The 23,925-nt window shown below is 47.3% G+C and overlaps 1 protein-coding gene across 1 annotated transcript in view; it reads left to right on the top strand.

The window, feature by feature from the left end:
• The window catches only part of DNAH8 (dynein axonemal heavy chain 8), an 8,835,797-nt gene that overhangs the window by 8,701,889 nt on the left and 109,983 nt on the right, over positions 1-23,925 (top strand). Inside the window, exon 92 of the mRNA XM_069608756.1 lies at positions 21,188-21,309. Coding sequence (XP_069464857.1) covers positions 21,188-21,309 — 122 coding nt within the window. The remainder of the gene's footprint in view (positions 1-21,187; positions 21,310-23,925) is intronic.

Below are 23,925 nucleotides of genomic sequence, written 5' to 3'. Positions count from 1 at the left end.
TGCGCGACGAGGCGCAGCGGAGGGCGGCAGAGAGCAGTAGTGGCCTTAAACCATGACCTTCGAATGTGGCCTGTATTGCCAAATTAACGATATATTACTATTTTTAACAATTCAATTCAATTTTCCTAAAATACAAATTCATCAGTTTTACATATCAAAACAACCAACTTCTTCCCAAAGCTTAGTCTCAAAACTAGGTAATTCCTTAATTAATTTTAGACATAATTTCCAAAAACTACAGATATAAATTACAGGTCTTTCCTAGGTTAATTTATAACACTTCATAGTTCATTGTCAAACTTTTTAACACACTTTAAAAGAAATGACACACATTTTAAATATAACACATTTTAGAGTATTTACATACTACATAAAGCGTTATCATCATAACTACTTCATACTCAATGTCATTAACAAATTTTACACACATTTTTTAAAAAACATCAGGACTGTCAAGATTAAACTCACTGAACTGTCATGCATCATAATCACCCATATAAGCTCTAGAGATACACATTCCGTGTTTGGTACAAATTTACTAAAATATTAAATTCTAGATAATCTCAATTCAGGACAACATAGCAAAAGATGGTACAGGGTTTCCACTTCATCTTTTTTCTTACAGGATCTACAACCAGACTTTCTTTATGCACTTCTTAATGTTAAAATAATGCTTCTCCTTCTTTATCTGCACTTGCTTTTCCCTTTCTTGTTCTGCCCTTTTCCTTGCCATATCCTCGGTCTCTCTCTGCCTACGTATCTCTCGTTGTTCGCGCTCTCACGCTTCTTACTTCTGGTTTTCCGTTTGCATCCTTTCACATTCCTCCTTTTCTTCCTTTTCCTGTCTCTCTACGTCTTCTGTTATCGCTGCCCACGCCCTTGCTTCACTGGTGTCCTTACAACCCATTGCTTCCTTATTGGGACCTCCCGCTTCTCCCGATACCTTCAATGCTATATTCTCTGGTCCTTCCTGTCTCTCTTCCCTCCTCATGTCGCTCCCTTTTGTATGTGTCTGTATCTCGCTGTGCTCTCTTTTTCCGCCTCAGGCACTTCTGACTCCCTCTACTACCTGTTCAGCCTCACTCTGTCCCTCCCTTCTGCTGTATTCTGGAGGTGCAAATACTGGATCTGTGTTCCCTGACGCTACTCTCAATTCCCTATCTGGGTATAACTCCTGGATCCCCGCTGTTGTGCCTTCGCTTTAAGGTTCAGGAAGAGGAGGGGTGGAGGCCGAGGGATTTTTGCACGCAGCCTCCTGTTGGTTCAGCATCCAGTGATGCCGTGCCACATCCCCTTTCATCGTCTTGGAACATTTTCCACAATTCCGAATATTGCCATTCGCTTATTCAATTTCTTCCCCTTGTAAGCCTTGTGTATATGCGCTTGTAATGGTTGCTGCACACATTTGGAGAAGCTCCCACCTTTTGTCTGTGGCTTAGGCAGTTCAACCTCTGTGCTTTGTGTCCATTCTGTGCTACATTTTTGAATTCTGTCCATATATCACAGACGGGACCTGCACATATGCTGTAGCGGTGTGCCCCCACATTGCTCCCACAATACATTACTTTAATACTTACTTGACCTTAGTTCTGGCCTTTCAACACCTCAGCTGTTATCAAAACAAAATGCACCTTACTTTATGTCAACCTCAACCTTCCAAATAACAGTTAAATCCACAAAGTCACACGCCTCTCTGGCTCTCAATCACTTTTCTGGGAGTGCTGAGCGCACTGCCCTTCTGCAATTCTCTGCCTTCTTAAAGCGGGTATTCTCAGGCCTGGGAACCTGTTCTGTTCACAGCGCTCAGTGTACCTTCTCAAGGTAATGAGAAAGACTGTGTGTCCCAATTGTTGCCACTGGTTTAGCCACCTAGCCTGGGAGAGTGGCTGCAGGCTGCAATGTTCGGTGGACAACGCATGTAACAATTCTGTCTGTCTCCGCTGGGAGCTGCTTCTCTTCCCAACCTGGGTAAATGGTCTTTGTTCAGCTCGGCCGAGTCACGTGGGTGAGGACTGTAAAACTGAGCTTTTCGGTTTGCATTAGTGAGGATTTATTCTGTTATTTTGCAGGTGGCTCCCTGCCCCGGGAGCCTGGAATTTTTCACATGCCCTTTTCCTTGGCTGCGAGCACTAGCCCTGTGCTTCATGCTGCAGAGTCGGCATCCCTTAGTCCCATGTTCTGAGGCCTGTGGCTTCATGTGAATTCACGACTGTCATTCTAAGGTTCCTCTACATATATATTATAGTATCCTCCTGTGGAGTTAGTAGCATTCGGCTGTACCAGGTTCCTTATACGTCCCTGTTCCATATGGTCAGTTGCAGTGAAGTGGTTGCAAGTTTGCTTGGTGTGTCTTTTTGCTTTCGTTTGTTTTTGCGTTTGGCTAGTGAAAAAGAAAAAGCTGCTAACAGTAAGTGTATGTATCTGTCCTCTATCTACAGCACTGTGTATGCATGTTATTCGTGTGTGCATCTGCGTGTCTGCGAATCTTCGTACAGGGATGTCAGTTTTCTTTGTGACTAATCTTACTATGTTGTGATGTCCACAGCTGGATATTAATACATTTTCAACCTGCTCCATTGATGGGGCAGCTGTATCCGCGAAGACATCATCTCTCTTGAGCTCTCATGATCTCCTATGCCTTTGACACAGTCAACCATGCCATCCTGCTCAACTGTCTCCGTGTTAACCTGTGTATCTCCGATCAGGCCCTGGCTTGGCTGACCTCCTTCCTTTCTGACCGACCCTCCTAGGTCCAACTTGGGTCCTTCCTCTCCTCCATCTCTATCTCTCCCTGTGGATTACCCAATGGGTCTAACCTCTCTCCCTGGCTGTTCAACCCATATCTGGCACTTCTTGCCCACTGCATTGCCGCATTCTGCCCCAACTTTCAGTGCTATGCGGATGACACTCAACTCATTTTCAGGCTATCTTCTGCCACCTCTTCTCTTTCTCTCATCTCTGTCTGTCCACCATCCAGGAGTGGTGTGCCGCCAATGATCTCTACCTTAATGCCAGTAAGACCGAGATTCTCCTCATCGGCACACCCGCTCCCTCCTTTCCTGTCACTCTCTGGCCGGCCTCCTTTGGCCCTCTCCCTGTTCCCATCTATGAGGCTAAAAACCTCAGGGTCATCTTTGATTCCACACTTTCCTTCTCTCCTCACATTTCTGACGTCTCTAAGAAGTCACAATACCAGCTGCACCTCCTCAGAGGTATTCTTCCTTTCCTCTCCTTCCCTGAGAAGATTACTGTGTTAAGTATTTCAATCAGTCGATATACCCTAGTCTCAGCCTAGAATGCAGCGCACAACCAAACTGCTTTCTTTATTATATATAGGTTCAATATTCTGAATGATACACCACTCATATCACACCCCTTTTCAAATACCCCAGGTCACAATGGACCAGGAATCATGCTGGTTGATAAAGGTAATATTTAGTTATGTATTTATTTAGAATACAAATCAAATATATACTTTTTAATAGGGAGCAGCAATCACCAATGCCGTGACAATAACAGATAAGAAGGTATTTAATGCACTTAAATTCACCCTTTAGCAACACAGATGGAAAACGCCAGAGAAAAGAACACTTTTGGCTTGTTTGGAGAGATAGCACTTAAGTTAGGATTTCCCCCTGCAATATTCCTGAACCCACAAATAAGCAATTCTAAATATATATAAGGACGCAGAAGGTAATCAGAAATAAAGAATAAGAAGCAGTATTCGAATCCAACCTTCCCTCCCGAAAAAAGAGAGAAAAATTGATTTGAAACCCTACTGTTTAAAATGACATTTCGGAAATGGCTGAGAATGTGCACAAATCCTTAAATCAGTACAAGTTTCTATGGGAGCAACATTGGAAAGATACTTACAATCATAAGCAATAGTTTGAGCAAAAGTAAACAACTCGAATTTGAATGGAAGTTTGAAAATAATTTAGAATAAAAATCACACATGTAAAACTTTTACATGTAAACCTTTGAAAAAATGTTGATTCCCGCCTGAAATTAACCAAACGGTTTTTGGGTTGGGGTGTAGCTATAGGTCTTAGGTACACTCCAGAGTTGAAATGAAGTCTCTAGCTATTGAACTGAGGGAGATATGCAATCTTGAATGAGAGGCGTTTTTAGAAAAATTGGGTAGTGAAAACAGAAAAGAAACTCAGTTTGGACAAGAAAATATTTACTATAGTTTTACTCTAGACTAGAGTATTCAGGCTTAGAATACTAAAGAGGGACACAGTAAGCTCTGGAGTTGATTCATGACTTCAACCCCAGATCCCCAGTGCCCGCTCTGGTGGAACCAGACCGACCACTCGAAAAACGATTGATAGTTTGGGATTTACACAAGATAAAATGACTAAAGAAATGGCACTTAGCAAAATAAATCAAGACACGATTGCAATAAGGATTCTGACAATGTTACAAGTTATTAAGTTAAGGATAGGATGGTTTAAAGATTGGGATAGGACGAGGCAAGGCAATGTATGCTATGGTTTTCTATGATTCCTATTAATAGTTACACTTTAATTTAGGATTTTGGACCATCAAGGGTTCTGGTCACCACACGGATCGGGTCTAACCAAGACAGCTGGGAAAATCTGGCAGAACAGGATCAGCTGGGCCGCTCTGGTCACCGGACTGCACTGGACTGGCGCTTCTGGTTACTGGATACTACAGATCAGTGGGATGGCGAGTTTGGAGCAGGCATGCATCTAGTAGTAGCAAACCAGACTAGATCAGGATGCTTCCCTTGGGTTTTTGGGATTTGTTTAGAATTTGAGGCCTAGCTGAAAAGGGGTTCAGCAATGCATAGGCCTTGGCTTTGCAATGAAAATCTGGAATCGGGATCAAGCAGGATGAAGAAATCATGAACAGGACGCCACACAGGAATTCAGGAAGAAAGTCAAGAATAGGTGTTTGTTGTGTTGTCAGGGGCCCTTTTTTATCATGCCAAATGGCATCACTACAGTTTATGGTAGGGGCAGGCTTACTACTCACACCCATAATGCTAGGATTGGGCCAGAGTACAGTTTCCACCTTGCCCACAGCTGATTGGATCACAGAAAATTGGTGTCATGTTTATGAGGTGATTTTTACAATGTCTAGAAACCCCCCCTAGCAACTGGAACCAAAATCAAATTTTTCCACAAATAGATATTTATGCAGTTATAACCTCTGAGAAAATCAGATAGACAGGTTACATATTTTGTGCGTCATATTTCAATCCAAACCCCAAGTCTTTTTGAAACTGTTTTGGCTTTCTGCTACATTTTGGTAATTTTAACCATGAAAGATTTGGCCTAAAACTCCCCAATTGTGTACACAGATGCACATTTACCCCTGGAATGTGTGTACAAAATGTTATGTTCGCAACATCAATACTTTCCCTGCAATCTGTCATTTTTTCCAACTTCTGTTACTTATACAGTAGTGAGTTCTACCAAGTTTTCAAAGAAAGTGCATAAAATTAGATTTAAAACTACAAACATTTAATATTTTTTCTTATTCTTTCTGCAAAGTTAAATGTCTTTTAAAGTTCAGTTACAAAATAACCTTTAAAACAAATGTCACTTGGTCAGTTTTTGTTCCTTTCCCCCAACTGCAAGCAGCTGTCAATTCCTTTGAAGCAGGATGAGGGGGCTCTCTCTTGATTGGAGGTTTTAGTGCTCCTCATACTTGACAGGTGGGAGTTCAGCCTACTATTGTCCCAGCCTGGAGCAAAGCCAAATGTCTGATGAGCTGGGGAAGTCCCTTTGTCCCGGTGCATTCAAAGTCTTCCAGCTAGCAATTAGCGCTTTCCTGCCCCAGAAGTTTATGAGGTGTCACCCTTTCTCAGGGCTAGCAACTGGCAGAGCAAGCTTTTTTATATAGTTTATATAGTTTACCACCTTAGCTTATGAGTTTTTACATCTTGACTTAAACCTATGGAATCAGAACAGTTTATAGATGTACTTTTACCAGCAACAAATCCTTTTACATTTCAAAGTAAGCAGGCCTCTCGTCAGAAAAAGCACATTTTACTATTTCTTTAAATTCGGTTTTCACCTCCAGCAAATACACACTTTCTGCAGCTATCATTATTTTCTTGAGTGCTGGAGTTGTTTTGCAGCATGGATACATTTAACAGGCATCTATTTAGAGTCTTTCTCTGCACAGCTGATTCTTGTTACTTTTGCAAAGAAAATAGATGCGTTTTCTGTGTAAAATGAAAACAAAGCTCCTGGTTGATTCTTTAAAGATACTTTTGACAGGAGCTGTCATTCAAGTGAGGCCCGGTTCCTCTGAGACACTATGGATGGTCCTGGGCATTGCAGGGCCTTTTTAATCATCATAGTGGTTCATGGTAAATGGATGGATTTAGCAGCAAGGAGCAGTTTTAAGGTTGAAAAAGTGTCATTTTAAAGAGACATTTTGGGTTTACAGCAAAATAATGCTGCCTCTTTCACTTCACTCCATGTTAAATGTTGGTGAGCACACTGGCACATTCCTGCAGTGAGTACTCTGTTCCACCCCACCTGAAATGTGTGTGGCAGGATGGTGCAGCCATTTTCTGGTTGTTGCAAAAACGCACTTTAGAGATCTTGGTGCGCACAGAAGTCAATGCGGCCATGTTGCTGTTTCTTGCCCCAATGCAGCAAGTGATGTATATGGCACAGCTGAGTGGGTCAAAATATCCCACAACTGTCTCCAGATCTCTGGTTCTTTCTAGGATAGACTATTGCAACAGCCTCTTTCTAAATCTGCCTGCCTCTACTCTCCGCCCTCTGCAACTCATCCAAAACAGGACTGCGAGACTTGTCCTTGGCCTCAAGCCCAGGGATTGTATCTCTCCAGGACTGAAATCTCTGCACAGGCTCCTAGTGGCTGTGAGGATTAAGTTTAAAACCCTCTGCATTGTCCACAAGGCCTCCTGGGGCCTCAATACCTTCAACTCTCTCTTCCTAAATATCTTCCTTCTTGGGCTCTTCACTCATCCGCCTCCACCCCGCTCAGGGTTAGTTGCTTCTCCAAGCAGCAAGTTGGTGGTAGATCTCTTTCTTCTGCCGGGGCCTTCCTCTGGAACAGCCTCCCTGCCTCTCTGAAACTTGAGGAGAACCATCAAGCCCCTCAAGACCTTCCTCAAGACCTTCCTCCTTGCTTCTGCTTTCTCTCCTCCTCTCTCCTGCTGATCTCCTGCTGATTCGGAAACTGCACTGGTCACCTGGTTACCCTCTGATCTCGAACCCAGGTCCCTCCCCGCCAGCTGCACACCTGCACTGCCCCCCTGGCAACCCCTGCACTCGGGGACTGTTTCTGTATCCCTACAGCCCCTACTAGCACTTGACACCTGATGTCCGCACTTACCCTTGCACTTGCCACTAGTTGGTCGCACCTTTATTTATATGATTATTATTTATTGTCTTATTTATTTACTGTTATCCTATGTACTGCACTGCTCCCCCTTCCCCTGCACTTTTGTCCTTCCCCCTGCCCTGCACTTGCGCAATCTCAATGTCACCTGGCCTAGTAGAATCATTGTCTTTGTCTTCCCTCTGTTTCCCCTCCCTTGCCTCGTAGCGCCGTGAAACACTTGTGTATAGCCGCGTTATAAATGCCTTATATCATATCATATCAGCTGGATAGGGTTTGAACAGCTGACTGCGAGAATATCTGTTCACATACGTGGAATGCACCGGTCCACCTTGGCGTTGCCAAACAAAAACTGTCATCTGTCATTTCCCTTCCTGGAGGGTGTTCAGGATTTCCTGGGATTCTCATTTCCAGAGAAATCTAACGTTAAGCCAGAGGTGCTCTCAGGTGTTTTGCCGATTAACACAATGGACGAATCTGGCACTCCTTTACAGACAATGTTTTGGCAGAAGCTAAAGCTTTGTGGAAAAACCCTCATTCAATTGCTGCTGTGAACAAGAGGATTGAAGCATGCTACCGCAAGCTCTTCTCTGCCTCCCCGTGCCTGTCAATTAACCCGCAGCTGCAATCATTAGTTATAACATCTGCTACTATCTTTGCAAAGCCTTCACAGGCTTCTTCTGTTGCTGTACAGAGCTCTAGACCCTTTTCTAAGGAGGATAGGCTTTTGGACTCTTATGGCAAAAAGGTTTATAATAACGAAGCACTTTAAGCAAGCAAACTCAGATGCCTTGTTACCAGTGGCCAATCATCACCTTTGGCTGGAGATATCTGATTTTCAGCATTATCTCCCGTAGGAGATGATCGCATCCTTTAAGTCGGGTCTAGCAGAGGCCAAACAGACTGCGCAGGATCTAAGGGAATCAGCAGCTCACCATATTGATACATCATCTAGGGCCATCAGTATTGGTGTGGATCTATGACACATGGCCTGGTGCGAGCTACTTGCTTTAAGAAGTAAACCCGGGGCTGCTGTTGCACGGCTGTAAAGATGGCCGCCTGATAGAGCTTACTCTCAGGTATGCCGAAATATCCAAAAATATACTACTCCGTACTGCCTACAGACTAATACTAGCACCAGCACGGGACCTGTGACGCTGCAGCACACAATCAGATATATTTATTTTGATACCCGCGTGTGTGCCCTGGCAACCTGGGCCTGCTCTGAAGCCGAGGAGTGCGAAAATCCAGGCAGCCTGGTCGTGAGACCTGGAACCGGGCTCCCTTCCTCACGAGGCGGAGTTACCTGCATTGTCGCGGCTTACTGTGGGGGTGAGCTGAGACCGCAATGCCCACATGACTACACCCCTGCTCAGGTTGCGTGAGACGGAGCTTGGGGTCTGCCTTCACCCTCGCTTGATTGCCAGATGCATATACAACGGTCCCGGACCAGCTATGTCGGAATGCTGTAGGAGCCGGATCTCCACCCCGTCCACATATTCAACTGGGATCCCTGAAGCCCGGCATACCGGTTCATAGACCCCCAGAGATTGCTCCTCAGCTGTCACCTGCATGGAAAGCCTGCAGTGCCGCGCTCTGGCCTTCTCCCAGGGTTCATACTACTACCTGGGGACACACGGTGCTCTGGCCCGGTGGATACACAGGCCGGCTTCCCCTGCAAAGGCTCCGGTGATCATTCTGCTCCCTTGCGGGCTTCGGCGAATGGCACCCGGAGACCTGGACACTGAGAACTGAGCTGCCCACACATGGCTTGCAGGCTTGGGCACGCAGCATATAGAAGTTCAGGCACAAGACATTATTGGAAACTGCACTGAACCCCTTCCACACCTCTGCCCCAGCTCTGCGTGACCGGGATCCTTGGCCTGCACATACTCCTCAACCCCCAGACCTGGCCTCCATCTGGGCTTACGGACCATTTGAGAGCAGAGCTGGACTACATGGCTACATACGAGAGAGCACGGTCCCATCTCCCCTGTCTATTGCGTGTCACATACTCCACACTAGACCACAGGTGAGAACTCCACCCTAGAAAACTGGGGAGAATTTCACCCAAGAGTACTGGAAAGGACCCCACCTAAGACTAATCAAAACCCATCCATGTAAAGAATACTGGGGAATGGACTCTTATAAGATCAGAGGGGAGAAGTCCATTCAAGGTCACACAGGAGAAATCCACCTAATATTGCGGGGGAAAAACCCACCCAGGTCCGCTGGGAAGCAACCCACCCAAGATCACAGAAGGAAAATCTATCCAAGATATTGTGGAAAATTCATCCAACTTCACTAGTGAGATACTCGCATAAGACCATTGGGGAGAAAGACATATTCTGCCGCTGCTACACATCTGGGACTCACCTTCTCGCTCCAGGCACTGAACTGCAGGACCAAAGGCATACTCTGATATTCTGAAAACTACCCCGCATTCAAGAGTTCCTTAGTTAACTACTGCCACCATTCCCGGGGTATCTCCCACACAACAGTGGTGTTTTTTCTCCCAGCGGAGAGGGTGCAGAGAGGGGGTGCTCAGACAGTGGCCACTCCATAACGACATAGCCCCAGATCCTGTTGAAATGGGAAACAACCGGAAATAAGCAAAAATTGACCAGTTCACAAGACAGGATCACCCACCCGACGCTCCCCCTTCTTCCTCTGCCCTTGCAGAGGTCGATATGGCACACTGAATCAAACATTATTTAGCCTGAAGAACAGCACAGAATCCCTCTGATCGAAAATAGACATGCTGACCTATAGGGTAGAGATATCCGCTATACAGATTGACAAACTGCAGCCATATGACTGAGGTGGAGCAGTGGATGAGGGAAACAGAGGACAGGATGGCATCCCTACAGAGGGAGGTTGTGTGGAACAATTTGTCGAAAAAATTCTTGTGCAGATACTAGATCACCGCCCTCCCTCCCAAGTCCTCCATGTTCCTAGTCGAGAGGGCGCATCACTCTTTGATGGCCAGACCACCTACAGGGACTCTGGCCAGGCCTATTATTGCACAGATTTTGAGCTACAGGGACAGGGGTTGTGCCCCTCCAGACCGGCAGGGACAAGGGTAAACTCCGACATGGCTCCTACATCATCAGGCTTTTCCTGGACTTCAGTCAGCAAGTGCAGGAGCAGAGGAAAACCTTCCAAGCTGTGAAAAACAAACTAAGGAAGAAGATTATTCGTTATGCCATGCGGTTCCCCGCTAAACTTCGTATAGTGCACGATGGGAAAACACTATTTTTTACCACCCCTGCCTCGGCTGATCGATTTGTCTCGGAGCTGTCAGATACTACGGGTGCACATGCTGACACAGAATGATTGATTGCCTAAATTCTTCTTTCACATGGCAGATCATCTCCCTCTGCGGTCCTCTGCCCTTATTCTCTGGTGGGCAAGCATAAAGCTAGAGCGCATATAATGGTATCAATGTAATGTCTGAGCTCTACAGCCACACTTCGCACCCCATTGTCGCGTCACTGTGTCTAGTTAGTTTTCTTTGTTGAAGTGGGATGGGGATCCAGCCGGTATGTTTATGTTTCTGGCGTGCGAGGGGGGAATTTGGGGAAGTTGTCTATTGTTCATGGTGCAGAGGTAATCCAAGTTATTCACTGCAATGTCACACTGTTAGCGATTGGGGCAGGCATAACAATTGTGAAGTGACCTTGTTAACACCGCCCTTTATGGAGGGCTCTCCAACCCAAAATACCATGTCCTGTAACTCTTTAACTGTAATGTCCTGGAACATTAGGGGGCTCACTAATCACAAGAAGCTGAGACTGATTCTGAACCATGCTAAACTGCACAGGGTTGATGTGCTCTTTCTCAGGAGACATGCCTTCCTGCCGAGGGCCTACTCCCCATAGCCAGATGGTGGGGAGTTCATCATTATGGGGCCTCTTACTCGTCACAATCCAGAGGGGTAGCGAGTACTTACACCAGTCCTTCCAATTCTAATTTCATGAACAACTGACAGATGTAGGAGGTCAATTTCTGTTTGTGGCCGGAGAGTGCTTCGGCATGAAAGTCCTATTTTTCAATGTGCACAACCCTAAGATGGATTCACCTGTCTTCTTCGAGAACTGCGCTGCGCAAACCCACAAATTCCCCACATACAAAGTTATATGGGCTGGAGACTTTCACATGGCACTGACGGTAAACATGGACCGATCCATTACTACACAAACGCCCCCCCATCCCCCTGGAGCCACACTCGCCTGGCGAGATAAAGCAGAATCCATGGGACTGGTGGACATTTGGAGACACAGGCACACAGACGTACCGGAATACTCCCTTTACTCGGGAGTACATGGTATGGCCTCCAGGATCGTCTATATAATGCTCTCTCTCCCCCTGGCCTGTAACACAAATTGCACCCAAATATTGCCCAGGACCCTATCTGAACATTCCCCAATCTTAGCTGCCGTTCAGCTCCCGACTTCCCTGCGCCCCGCCCACCCCCTCGATGGCACTTCTGCCTGCATGCCCTCGAAGGCACCAATTTCTGAGACGGCCTGAGGGATGACATTGACGAATATTTTCGAAACAATGTTGGCTGCATCCCGGACTATCGGATACAATGGGAAGCCTTCAAGGTGGTCATTAGGGGCTGCTGCATCTCTAGGGAGGGCGGTGTCCTGAGGTCCCTGAGGACGACTCTTCACAGACTGGAGGGGGAGATACGGGATCTAGATAATGAGCAAGCTGAAGGTTCATGCACACAAATCTCTGTGAAGCTCTGGAATAAACACTGCAAATTCTTGGAGACGGCACAAAGAGACGATACATTCCTGGGGGATCCCACATTAGCGATCATTAATGCTGAGGGTGGCAGACCTAGTAGCACCTTAGCATGGGCGATACGTAGGGAGAAGGCGTGGCGGGTATACTAAAGATCACAGCCTCCAACGGGGCACTACTCTGTGACTCAGCCAAAATAAATACAAGATTTCAGCACTATTATAGTCAGCTGTATTCGTCCCGACTAGCTGCATCCTCTGAGGATATCGGCTTTACCTAGAGTGTATTGCACTGGGGTGGTTAGACCCCCTTCAAGCAGATCTATTGAATGCTCTGATTACCACTGAAGAAATATCCAGGGTTATATGGGACATTCCCAACGGAAAGACCCCGGGTCAGGATGGTATCACCGCTGAATTTTATAAGGAATATGCAACGGTTCTTGCACCACACTTGTGTAGTATGTTCGAGGCATCCCTGTCCTATAGTCTCCGCCCTGAATCCACCAGAACAGCCGGAGTCGCGCTGTTGCTCAAGCCCAATAAAGATTACCAAAAATGTGCCTCATATAGACCCCTCTTGTTTATTAATATGGACAACAACATACTGGCTAAACTGCTGGCGAACAGGCTTCTCCCTCTTATGGGCTCCTGGTCCTTCCGGACTAGGCAGGCTTCATTTCGGGCAGGTCCACACAGAATAACTTATGAGCCTCTTTTCTATAATACACAACATCAACAAGGAGGTCCCTATAGTAGTTGTGGCCCTCGATGCAGAGAAGGCCTTCGACTCTGTCAAGTGGCCATTTTTATTTGCGTTGCCACACAGGTTGGGTCTGGGATTACAATACATAGAATGGAACTGCCTGTTATGCTCTCCCCACAGGCATTATTCCTTACAAACCAACAGACATCGGAGACAATGGGCCTCATTACAAATCAGGCGGTCCGGAAATAAAGGTGGCTTTAAACCCGCCGCCACCGTTGTTTCCCGGACCGCCTGATCCCGACTCCTGCAGGCGGGAGGTGATGTTCCCGCCAGGTTTGACCTGGTGGGTTTAACACCGCCCGCCTGCAGGCGGACGAGGAAACACCGGCAGCATTGCAAGCTAAGACTGCTGCAGTTGCATTACATAGATATGTTCTATGGTAAGTTATTAGTAAAGCAATGACTTTGTCTTCTCTGTCTGCTTTCTGCAAACACTTCTGTATGTATACTGCAGCCAGGTCCAGATGCTAGATTTGGTCAGGCGGTTCTACAGAACCTGTTTTCTTAGGTTGGCTTCCAACCACCAGCTAAGATTAATTAAGCAATATGCCCCGAGCGGCAGGGGCATTACCGACTCAGGTAATGCCCCGGGGCCCATAGTTATAGACCCGAGCGAAGCGAGTGCCTGTGTTGCAGCATCTATGATATGATATGATAGTTTATTTATATAGCGCCTATACACAATGTGTTTCAAAGCGCTTCAAGGCAAGGAAGGGAACAAGGGAAAATACAACGACATTCTTACAGGCCATGAACAGTAAGGATGTGAAATTAACTATCGTACTCGGCCTGACGACATTTCAGATAGTGCAAGTGCTAAGACATAGATAAGGAAGTGAGGGGGTGAGTGGGAAGGAAATGGAAACAGACAGGCGACTACCGTACTAGGCCTGACGACATTTCTGGTAAAGCCGGAGGAAAACAAATGGTGAGGGAGAGGGGTGCAGAAAGGGAGGGGAGGAACAAAACAAGTGACTATCCTACTAGGCCTGCAACGTTTCAGATACTGCTGGAGGGAGAGGGGGCAACAGTAAGGGGAACGACAGGCGAGGTTGCTATCATAGTAGGTCCAGGGACAATTCTGATAGAGTAGAAAACAATTCATCCATACAAGGCAAGATATCTTTGATGTGGAAGGGGGTGTTGTCCCTTTTGTCTTGGAGCCGCTATCTGTGATTCGAGAACACCTGCCAGGGGAATTGACCCTGAAGGATAGCGGTATAGCTTGGTTGGCATCTTATTTAAGGGACACCAGTGGTCTGGACACATTTCCAGAGCTGGATTGAATGCAGGATTCACCTTACAGCCATTTCGCCTTTCAGAGAACTATGGAGGAGGTGATGGAGCTGCTGGGCTTCAGTATCCTCGATAGTACATAAACCCAAGTATGAGCTCACTAACATTATGGGCAAAAGACTGCCAGGAAAAACACTAATGCCTTTTAATGCTGGTGTTCTAGATGTGGAGCTGAATATTTGGCAGCACTCCTACTCAGCCTCTTTGGTAGGCAAATAGCTGACAAACAAATATACAAGTATAAACCCGCCCCATTGTATACCACCTTTGTCTCTATGCACCGTAACCCGGAGAGCTAGCTGGCACAGGGATCTATCACAGGGTAAACATCTTCAATTTTTCCGACTCTCTTACCAGATAGGGAGAATAAAAAAGTAGACACAATGGGTAAAATGTTCTTTGCATCTGGAAGCATGGCTTTGAAGGACATAAATACCTTGTGTGCTCTGGCAAAATACAGCTATGTTCTATGGACAATGAAATTGGAGAGGCAGAGCATCTAGCCAAAGGGAATGTCAGAGATGGTTTCAATGCCCTAATAGCGGGTAAAAAGATGGCAGCTTGCCAGTCCTTTAAGACAGTTTTGATACAGCCTGTGTTAGGCAAGGTTTGAATGCAGAACCCTCTGGGAACACTACAAACAACTATGACTACAGGTATAGTCAACCCAACCTTTGGTATAAGCTTGTACTACACAGTTTTGGTAGTGTGTTAACAGCCAGGCTTATCTCAAGAGGGGAAATGTGAGCTGTAGTGGAGTTACACAAAGATTCACAATTACAGGTATTCAAATAAACTCTTACACTCAAGGTTTCTTGCATAAACAATTAATTATTTATTTATTCGTCAGTTATAAAGCCTTCTTCAGAAGGGAGCAATATAATAGTAACACAAATATACTTCCTTCAATACTGTACACTTTGAGTTTCTGAATCAGACAAGGCCCTGTTGGGATGGCCCACAGACACAAGGTGACTCCAGTTACAAGGGTGCTGGGGACATTAATACCTTACTGTTGGCATTCAGAATAATCTTTAAAAGTTGGTAAAAGGCAAAGTTTATTAGAATACAAGAGACCAAAAATATTCCAAAGCAGTGCAGATACTTTTAGAGTTCACTAGAAGAGTCTTTTAATGCAATAGGCTAAGCCAAAGTCAACGGGCAAAAGTCTTGGATAGGATAAAGCACTTCTGGTAAGTAATGGAAAAGTCTTTGCACAAGTTCTTAGGAGTCTTTGATGAAAAGAAGAATCAAATGTAGGGCCACAAGCTGATTAGACTTGTGAGTTGTGAAAGTTGCAAGCACTTCTACAGTAAGAGGTAAGTTCACTTAGACATGTTTTACAGTACCTTGGTAAAGAAGAAAACATGCAGCTGAGGACTTCTGTTCCTGTGCAGCTCTGCAGATCTTGCTGTTCCTGGGCCTCAGTCGTGGGGACAAGAGGGAGGACGTCGGGGGACTCCTGCACTGCAATGGCACTGTCAAAACTGGCAACCGGCAAACTTTACTTTCAGCGGTTGTTTCGGGTTTCAGCTCCTTGTGGTACAGCAAATAGCAATAAGCGCTGTTCCTGGCTGTCAAGGTGGACTGTCCTTGCTTCTGGGGCCCCGCACTCTGCTGAGGGGGCTCAGGCTTGGTCAGTCCTGCTTCGTGGGAGTCCGGAGGATCTTCCAAAAGCTTTAGGCCAGCTGAAAAGTAACATACATAATCTGGTGTCCCTCTCCCTGGCTATACGGTTTCCTGCAGCACTGTGAGGAAATTCAACCAGCTCCGAGATGGGTGTCCAAGCCTAAAGACTTGCCTTTTATTCAGTTCTCTCCCATTCATTCCAGCCTAGCTGTCCCTCATCCAGCAGGGTGGCTGTCCTTGCTGGACAGTCAGCCAGCCAATCACCACAGAGTGCATTTGGGTCTCGTAGGAGACTAACCACAGGGAGTTGCGCGCACCTCCCTTACTACCTGCCTACCCCAGACACTCGGGAGCCAAAGGCGAAATGAACAAAGAGACCAAACCTGGTTTTGGCACGCAGAGAAACTCTCTAGAAGGACCTTTCTACAAAGACCTGGCGAAAAAAGAAGACCGGGCACCATTTTAGCAAAGATGGCTGGATGTAAAAATGCAAACCAAGGTAGTTCAAAACGAAACCACTGCCACCAGCCAGTCACTTGGAGGAAAGGGTAACATGAAAAATGTTACATGAGCATTTAGACAAAGGGGATACTAAGTAACCCCTCCAGCACTCTATTGTAAGATAGGATATGCTGGGTCTAGCAAGTACAATGCTAAGTGAAGTCAATTTCACTTTACTGGTCAGGGGAACAGTAGTTGATCCCAGAGAAGGTATTTAAACCTTGGGAAATCTGACCGGCTTCCCTGTGGAACTGTACTGAATGAAGGTGCTTTGCGACACAATTGTAAAAGATGATGCCTATGCAGTTGGTTAGACCCAATGACCAAAAAGACATACATTGTATAAAATCACATTAAAATACATGAAAAAAGGGTCACACACTCTCCAGGTAAAAAATCAAGTCCTAAAAATCCAGCAAAGTTGCTGGGGGTCTCTAAGGTGGAGGGGGGAATTAGCAAATGTTTCAGAATGCTCTCTCACAGTCTGCTCAATGGGTACTGTGCCCGTTACAAGCAGATGTGCCTGCTTCAGCACTTCTGATTTTGCACCTGATGAACACGCCCAATTGCTGGACGTGAATCTGTTTGAATTGAAGGCAGGTGAGCCACTTAGGAGATCCAAGGCTTCAAACGCAACTGCAAAGTCCCTGGGACTAGCAATGCAACAACCCCCAACATGTTCTATGGCTCAAAGACTTTCTCCAGAGGTCATGGTGTTTGCCATGTCACATCTGTTGCTCACAGTGTGTGGTCAAATTTCAGTTTCTAAAAAATGGCCAGAGACTGTATGGTTGCCCAGGCAGAGGTAGAGGAGCTTAGAAAAGCTAAGCATCCACAGCCACCCTCCCCTCTGACAACAAAGGGGGCGGAAGGATAGCTCAGGGGCAACTTGTTTTTCTTGGAAGCAAGACAACGCAGGCCATCAAAGGTTTCAATCTGATCCCGCGCTTAGAAATCCTGGTATAAAGTGTGTTATAAATGAACAATTAATTATAATTAATTATAGCCTCAAAACTTATGTGTGGTATCCTTTTGACACCCCACACCAGTAGGTGGAGGATAACCTTACACTCCGAACATGGTGTTCCAGTATGTTCGGATATGCCTGCACTTCAGAGGGTGTAATTTGTCTCCCTTTTCTACAGAGGCTTCCAGACCTCCTCCCCTTAGTCTTCTCTCCTGGATCGCTTCCTCCTAGAGGAGGTAAGAGTCCTCTTACACAAGGCAGCCATATATCCGGTTCCGGCTTCGTGGTAGGGAAGACTCTGGTATTCCCACTTCTTCTTAGTCCCAAAATAGGAGTATGGCCGTCAGCCCATCTTTGCCTAGAAGTGCTTAAACAAGTACCTCAGGAAGGACAAATTCAGGATGATCACCATACCACATATCCTCCACCACATGGTCGATTCGCTCATCAGGTCTCACCACCAAACCAGGTGTTGTCCCATGTACACCACACTTACCATCTGTCACACAGCTTGGGTTTTTCTCTAAATGTCTCTAAATTTAAAAAGTTGCAGGCAATATGCTCTCTACAGTCTATTGGAGTAGTCCTGAATACTCACTCTGAAAAGGCTTTTCTGCTCGTGAACAAGGCCACTAACATCTCCCAGATGGTCAAAATGTTTCACAACAGTCAAGTTCTGCCAGCCTCAGCCTTCCTCCATCTCTCGGGTCTCCTGGAATCCTGCATTATTGTGGATTCTCTATGGTGGAACCAACGAGACAACTTAATGAGGGGGAGGAGCCATTTTGCCAACCATGGGTGTAGGTCAGGGTGATCACAGATGCTTCTCTGAAGGGCTTGAATACTTACATGAGCAATTTCAGGGTGAGCAGGCTTCGGTCCTTGTTTCCACATCCTCCTATCCAGCCGGTACAGAGAGTGTGCTGGCGGATGATCATTCACGCATGAGTGTGTGCTGTGCCAGGAGGTCCTTTGGGAGATTTTCAATATTTGGAGGACACCTCAAGCAGATCCACTTGCCACCAGTGGCAACAGGAAGTGCAAGCTGTTCTCCTCCAGGGATTTTCCCTTGAGGGTGCACCGGGAAACGTTTATCTATGGAAGCTGAGCTTCAACCTCCACTATGCTTTCCAACATATTTCCATCATCCCTCAAGTCCTCAGGAGGTTACAAAAACTTGACACAACACTGATTCTGGTTACTCCTCTTGGGGCTCGGTGGATATCACACTCGGATCTCCTCAAAATGACCATTTGTCTTCCTTGACATCTCCCAATGCTAGCATATCTTCACTCCCAGTCGGAGAGACACAATCTTAGCCTCGACACTTGGATCCTCTATGCTTGGCTGCTCAGAGGGTGAGGTTTAGGGATTGGAGGTCATTCTGAGGGTGTCTTGAAGGTTCTCCTCTCTGGCTGGAGACTTGCTACTAAGGCAGTATATACCTTTTGGTGTAGGCAATTCTTATAATGAGAAGTGAGAGGTCTGGATCAGTTTCTGCTCTTGTTAGTGCAGTAGGGCCTTCAAGTTGGCAAATTTTAAGGTTATTCAGTAGATATTTTGGTTTTTAAGAGGATGCTGCAGAAGGGCTGCTATTTCACAGTTCCAACCATTAATGTTTTTTTTTTTTATAGGCCTTTTTCAATATCTTCCTTCCACACAAGTTTGTGATAACGGCTTGGGATTAGAATCTTGGTCATACTTTTTTGATGTGGACTTCCTTGACACCTCTCAATGTTTGTTCTTCTGCTTTATGGCTGTTTTTGTTAAAAGTTACCTTCCTGTTGGCTGTTACATTGGCTAGAGGATCAGTGAGCTTCAAGCTCAATCTCCAAAGCCTCCTTTCTTGGAGGTTTCGAAGAAATATTGACCCTTTGAGGGAGAACTTCCTTCCTTTAAAAAGTGATCTCGGAATTTCACCTAGGAAAAAATATCCAACTTCCAGTTTTCTATCCTCCTCCTCATACTTCTAAAGAAGACCGATTCCATCATTTGGACCAGAGGAGGCATTGTAGTTTCTATATTGCTAGGTTAAGACATTTGGAAGGATGATCAGCTTTTTGCAACTTTTGCTTGAGACCACTAGCTAGAGCCATTTCAACACAAACAATTTCACATTAGATAATTGTATGTATGTCAGAATGCTATGCTGTGCTATTGCGTTACTATTGAGTTAACATCAAGTTGCAAAAATATCAATTTTCTGTCTATAGTGCCAAAATACCCCTCTGAGGTGAAAGCACACTCCACAACAAATACTCATGTTATGCCCTTGTTGGAAAGGACATGCCAGATGGTCTTGGAGCCCATCCCAGAAAGGGCTTGTGGCCACACCTGCCATAGAAAGGGGGGTGCCCACATGAGAAGCCGCAACCTTGGCTTTGTTACACTTGTCTGCAAAGCACTAATGCCTACATTCACAAGCAGGCCATGCATAAATGCATCCAATGCAGTACGGTGGATTTAAATGGTTAGGGGACAGCCCCAGACTCTTTGATGCTGCAGAACAGCCTTCTATTTGAATGGACAATCTGCCTATTCTTCCCATTTCCTCTGAACGTCCCCAAGCTTTTCACCGCCACTGCATGTCTTTGGCCTTTGGCCACCTCTGAAGCAAGATTAACAATGGGTATCTTGCCTATGGTAAACGATTTCCGAAACCGCAAAAAGCCATGATTTCTAGCCTCAATTTACAGGAAAAATGACCAATCCGGTAACCCCGAGTGAGCCCTTAAATAGAACATTTCTTTGCAAAATGTTCTTGGGTGAGGGTGTATTCCTTGCTCTCTCCAACCACCTTACTCCCCCGTACGGCTATGGAAGTTATCTAAGATGAGGCAACATTGGGAGGATGCATTAAAATAACACATTACAGAACTCCAATAACATGCTTTCTGATGGATTTTCCTTCCACATATTGCACCGCCCATTCAGCCCAACCTAAATGAAGTTTGTCACCTTTTTCAGAACATTTTCACTTGTTTCCCTAAGCTGCTGAGTACTGGGGAAAAGGGAGAACTGGAGTAATTGAGCATCGTGTGCGCTATATATAATGCCAATGGCGTCACGCTGAGCTGCAGTATGTACCCTGTTGTGAAAATATTCACTGCTGCAGAAGGAATATCTAAGATGTGGAATCTATGGGAGAAGAATCCATCAGAAAGAACATTAACAGAGGTACTTAGTTTGACCTTCTGCAATTAAGTGTATCTAGTAACCAGAGATACATTTGACAATGTGCCTACCTGTGTCGGATTTAGTAAATGTGCCCTTGGAACTAATTTCTTGTACATGTCACTGCTGTCCTTATTCCGGACTACAAAACAAATTATTTGGTTTTAAATCATGTCTTGTAGTTTCAGTTATGCAGTTCAGGTTTAGCAAGACATGTGTGTCTAGAATGCTACAGTTACCAATTATGTTAACCTGACAAACAAATGAATTCTGAAACAAATGACCACAAGCTTCTTTGATAAATCAATTTAAATCAATGCCCAATGCATTGTTTATTTTGAATTGGATGAAATTGGTTCTGATTTATGAGGATTATGTAAAACAACATTCCTCGTGCCTGCATGATGTTCATTGAACAGATTTGTCTTTTGCAAGGACAGATCAATGACTGGGGATTAATCAGGGGTCATGTTTGTTTCGTCTCTGAACTCAACCTTAGAAACTTGTACCTGTCTCTGATGCTTTGGAATGTGTGATTGCTTTTTAGTCCACTATACCAGAGGTTTCCCTAGGTTTTTCCTTATAACGTTTTCAAAGATTATATTTTAGTCCAAAACAACCTTTAGTTCTCTGTAAAGAAGGCAATACAGAGCATTTAAAATGTGGTTATACTTGTAAAACCTTTTGTGATATGAATATTTAATGACAATTAATGTGCTTGCTCTTGCATACTTTTGTCAATAGGGTTTCTAACAGCCATGAGGCAGGAAGTGACTCGAGCACATAAGGGCTGGGCCCTAGACACAGTCACGTTGCACAATGAAGTCTTAAAGCAAACTCGAGAGGAAATCACAGCGTCTCCAACCGTATGTACACTTGGATATTTCTCATTATTGTACAGGCACAGAATATGGCACTTCATAGGTAATACCATGCGTCTGCAAAGGGATATGGTAGAAAACCAATTGGATCAGGTAGATCTACACTGCATGTAAGATTGTATTGTATAAACCTTGTTTGTCTCTAGTTAGGGCTGTGCACTGCTTCACACACTCTAAAGCTGCCAGAGAGAGCACCCTGTTTGGGCCACTACAAAATGTAGGAATAAAGCATCAACAGGGTAATTCATAGAATTTCGCAGAAAAGTGTCGCAAGCGGCTGGCGCAGAGTGTCCGCGTGCGATTGTCTGCGCCAGGCACGTGCGCTAAAACCGATTTCCGCGCACAAGCGTATTCATGGATTTTAGGCTCCCAAACCAGCCGTGGCGCAGAGTATCGCAGCGACCCTGCAGCAGCGCCAGTAACGCCCCCAAGAACGCCCGCGCGCAAGGAAAAGCCATCAAAATCGCTAAATCATCGCAAAGGGCAGCGCTAACCCTGGACCAGTCCACAGGGCTGCCAAACAAGGAACGCAAAGCGGGTAACGTGCATATCAGGGGTACGCGTGAAGTTATACACGCGATTAGCCAGGGTACGTGTATTACAGGGGTACGCGTGAAGTTTTACACGCGATTAGCCAGGGCACGTGTATCACAGGGGTACGCAGGAATTATCACACACGATTTGGCTGGGTACGTGTATTACAGGGGTGCGCGGGAATTATCACACGCGATTTGGCTGGGTATGTGTATTACAGGGGTACACGGGAAGTTCTACACGCGATTCGGCTGGGTACGTGTATTACAGGGGTGCGCGGGAATTCTCACATGGGATCTGGCCAGGTACGTGTATTACAGGGGTGCGCGGGAATTATCAGACACGATTTGGCTTGGTACGTGTATTACAGGGGTGCGTGGGAAGTTCTACACGCGATTGGCCAGGGTACGTGTATTACAGGGGTACGTGGGAATTATCACACGTGATTTGGCTGGGTACGTGTATTACAGGGCTACACGGGAAGTTCTACACGCGATTCGGCTGGGTACGTGTATTACAGGGGTGCGCGGGAATTCTCACATGCGATTTGGCCAGGTACGTGTATTACAGGGGTGTGCGGGAATTATCACACGCAATTAGGCTGGGTGGGTCCTCACAGGTGTTCCCTGTACACCCTCCACGGCCCCTGCAGGCAGCCCACAAAACAGGGGACTACCCTGCACACCTGCTCATGTCCCCCTGTACCCCCAACCCCCAGCAGTGCAGGGGCAGCCTCCACCAGGCCCCCACCCATGTCTCCCACCACCCCCACCCCCCAGCAGTGCAGGGGCACCCTCCACCAGGCCCCCACTCATGTCCCCTATCACCCCCACCCCACCGCCACCAGGGGCACCCTCCACCAGGCCCCCATCCATGTCTCCCACCACCCCCACCCCCCAGCAGTGCAGGGGCAGCCTCCACCAGGCCCCCACTCATGTCCCCTATCACCCCCACCCCCCCGCCACCAGGGGCACCCTCCACCAGGCCCCCACTCATGTCTCCCACCACCCCCACCACCCAGCAGTGCAGGGGCAGCCTCCACCAGGCCCCCACTCATGTCTCCCCCCACCCCCCAGCAGTGCAGGGGCAGCCTCCACCAGGCCCCCACTCATGTCTCCCACCACCCCCACCCCCCAGCAGTGCAGTGGCACCCTCCACCAGGCACCCACCCATGTCTCCCACCACCCCCACCCCCCAGCAGTGCAGGGGCACCCTCCACCAGGCCCCCACTCATGTCACCCACCCCCCCACCCCCAGCCACCAGGGTCACCCTCCACCAGGCCCCCACTCATGTCTCCCACCACCCCCCACACCACAGCCACCAGGGCCACCCTCCACCAGGCCCCCACTCATGTCTCCCACCACCCCCACACCCCAGCAGTGCAGGGGCACCCTCCACCAGGCACCCACCCATGTCTCCCACCACCCCCACCCCCCAGCAGTGCAGGGGCACCCTCCACCAGGCCCCCACCCATGTCTCCCACCACCCCCAACCCCCAGCAGTGCAGGGGCAGCCTCCACCAGGCCCCCACTCATGTCTCCCACCCCCCCACCCCCCTGCCACCATGGGCAGCCCCCACCAGGCCCCCACTCATGTCTCCCACCACCCCCACCCCCCAGCAGTGCAGGGGCACCCTCCACCAGGCACCCACCCATGTCTCCCACCACCCCCACCCCCCAGCAGTGCAGGGGCACCCTCCACCAGGCCCCCACCCATGTCTCCCACCACCCCCACCCCCCAGCAGTGCAGGGGCAGCCTCCACCAGGCCCCCACTCATGTCCCCCTGCACCCCCACCCCCCGGCAGTGCAGGGGCAGCCTCCACCAGGCCCCCACTCATGTATCCCACCACCCCCACCCCCCTGCCACCATGGGCAGCCCCCACCAGGCCCCCACTCATGTCTCCCACCACCCCCACCCCCCTGCCCCCATGGGCAGCCCCCACCAGGCCCCCACTCATGTCTCCCACCACCCCCACCCCCCAGCAGTGCAGGGGCACCCTCCACCAGGCACCCACCCATGTCTCCCACCACCCCCACCCCCCAGCAGTGCAGGGGCACCCTCCACC

The sequence above is a fragment of the Ambystoma mexicanum genome, chromosome 4q (assembly GCF_040938575.1).
Source record: "Ambystoma mexicanum isolate Mex_15411 chromosome 4q, UKY_AmexF1_1, whole genome shotgun sequence".
Lineage (NCBI taxonomy): Eukaryota > Metazoa > Chordata > Amphibia > Caudata > Ambystomatidae > Ambystoma > Ambystoma mexicanum.
Note: the sequence above shows the minus strand (reverse complement) of the source record. Positions and strands in the feature narration are given on the sequence as shown.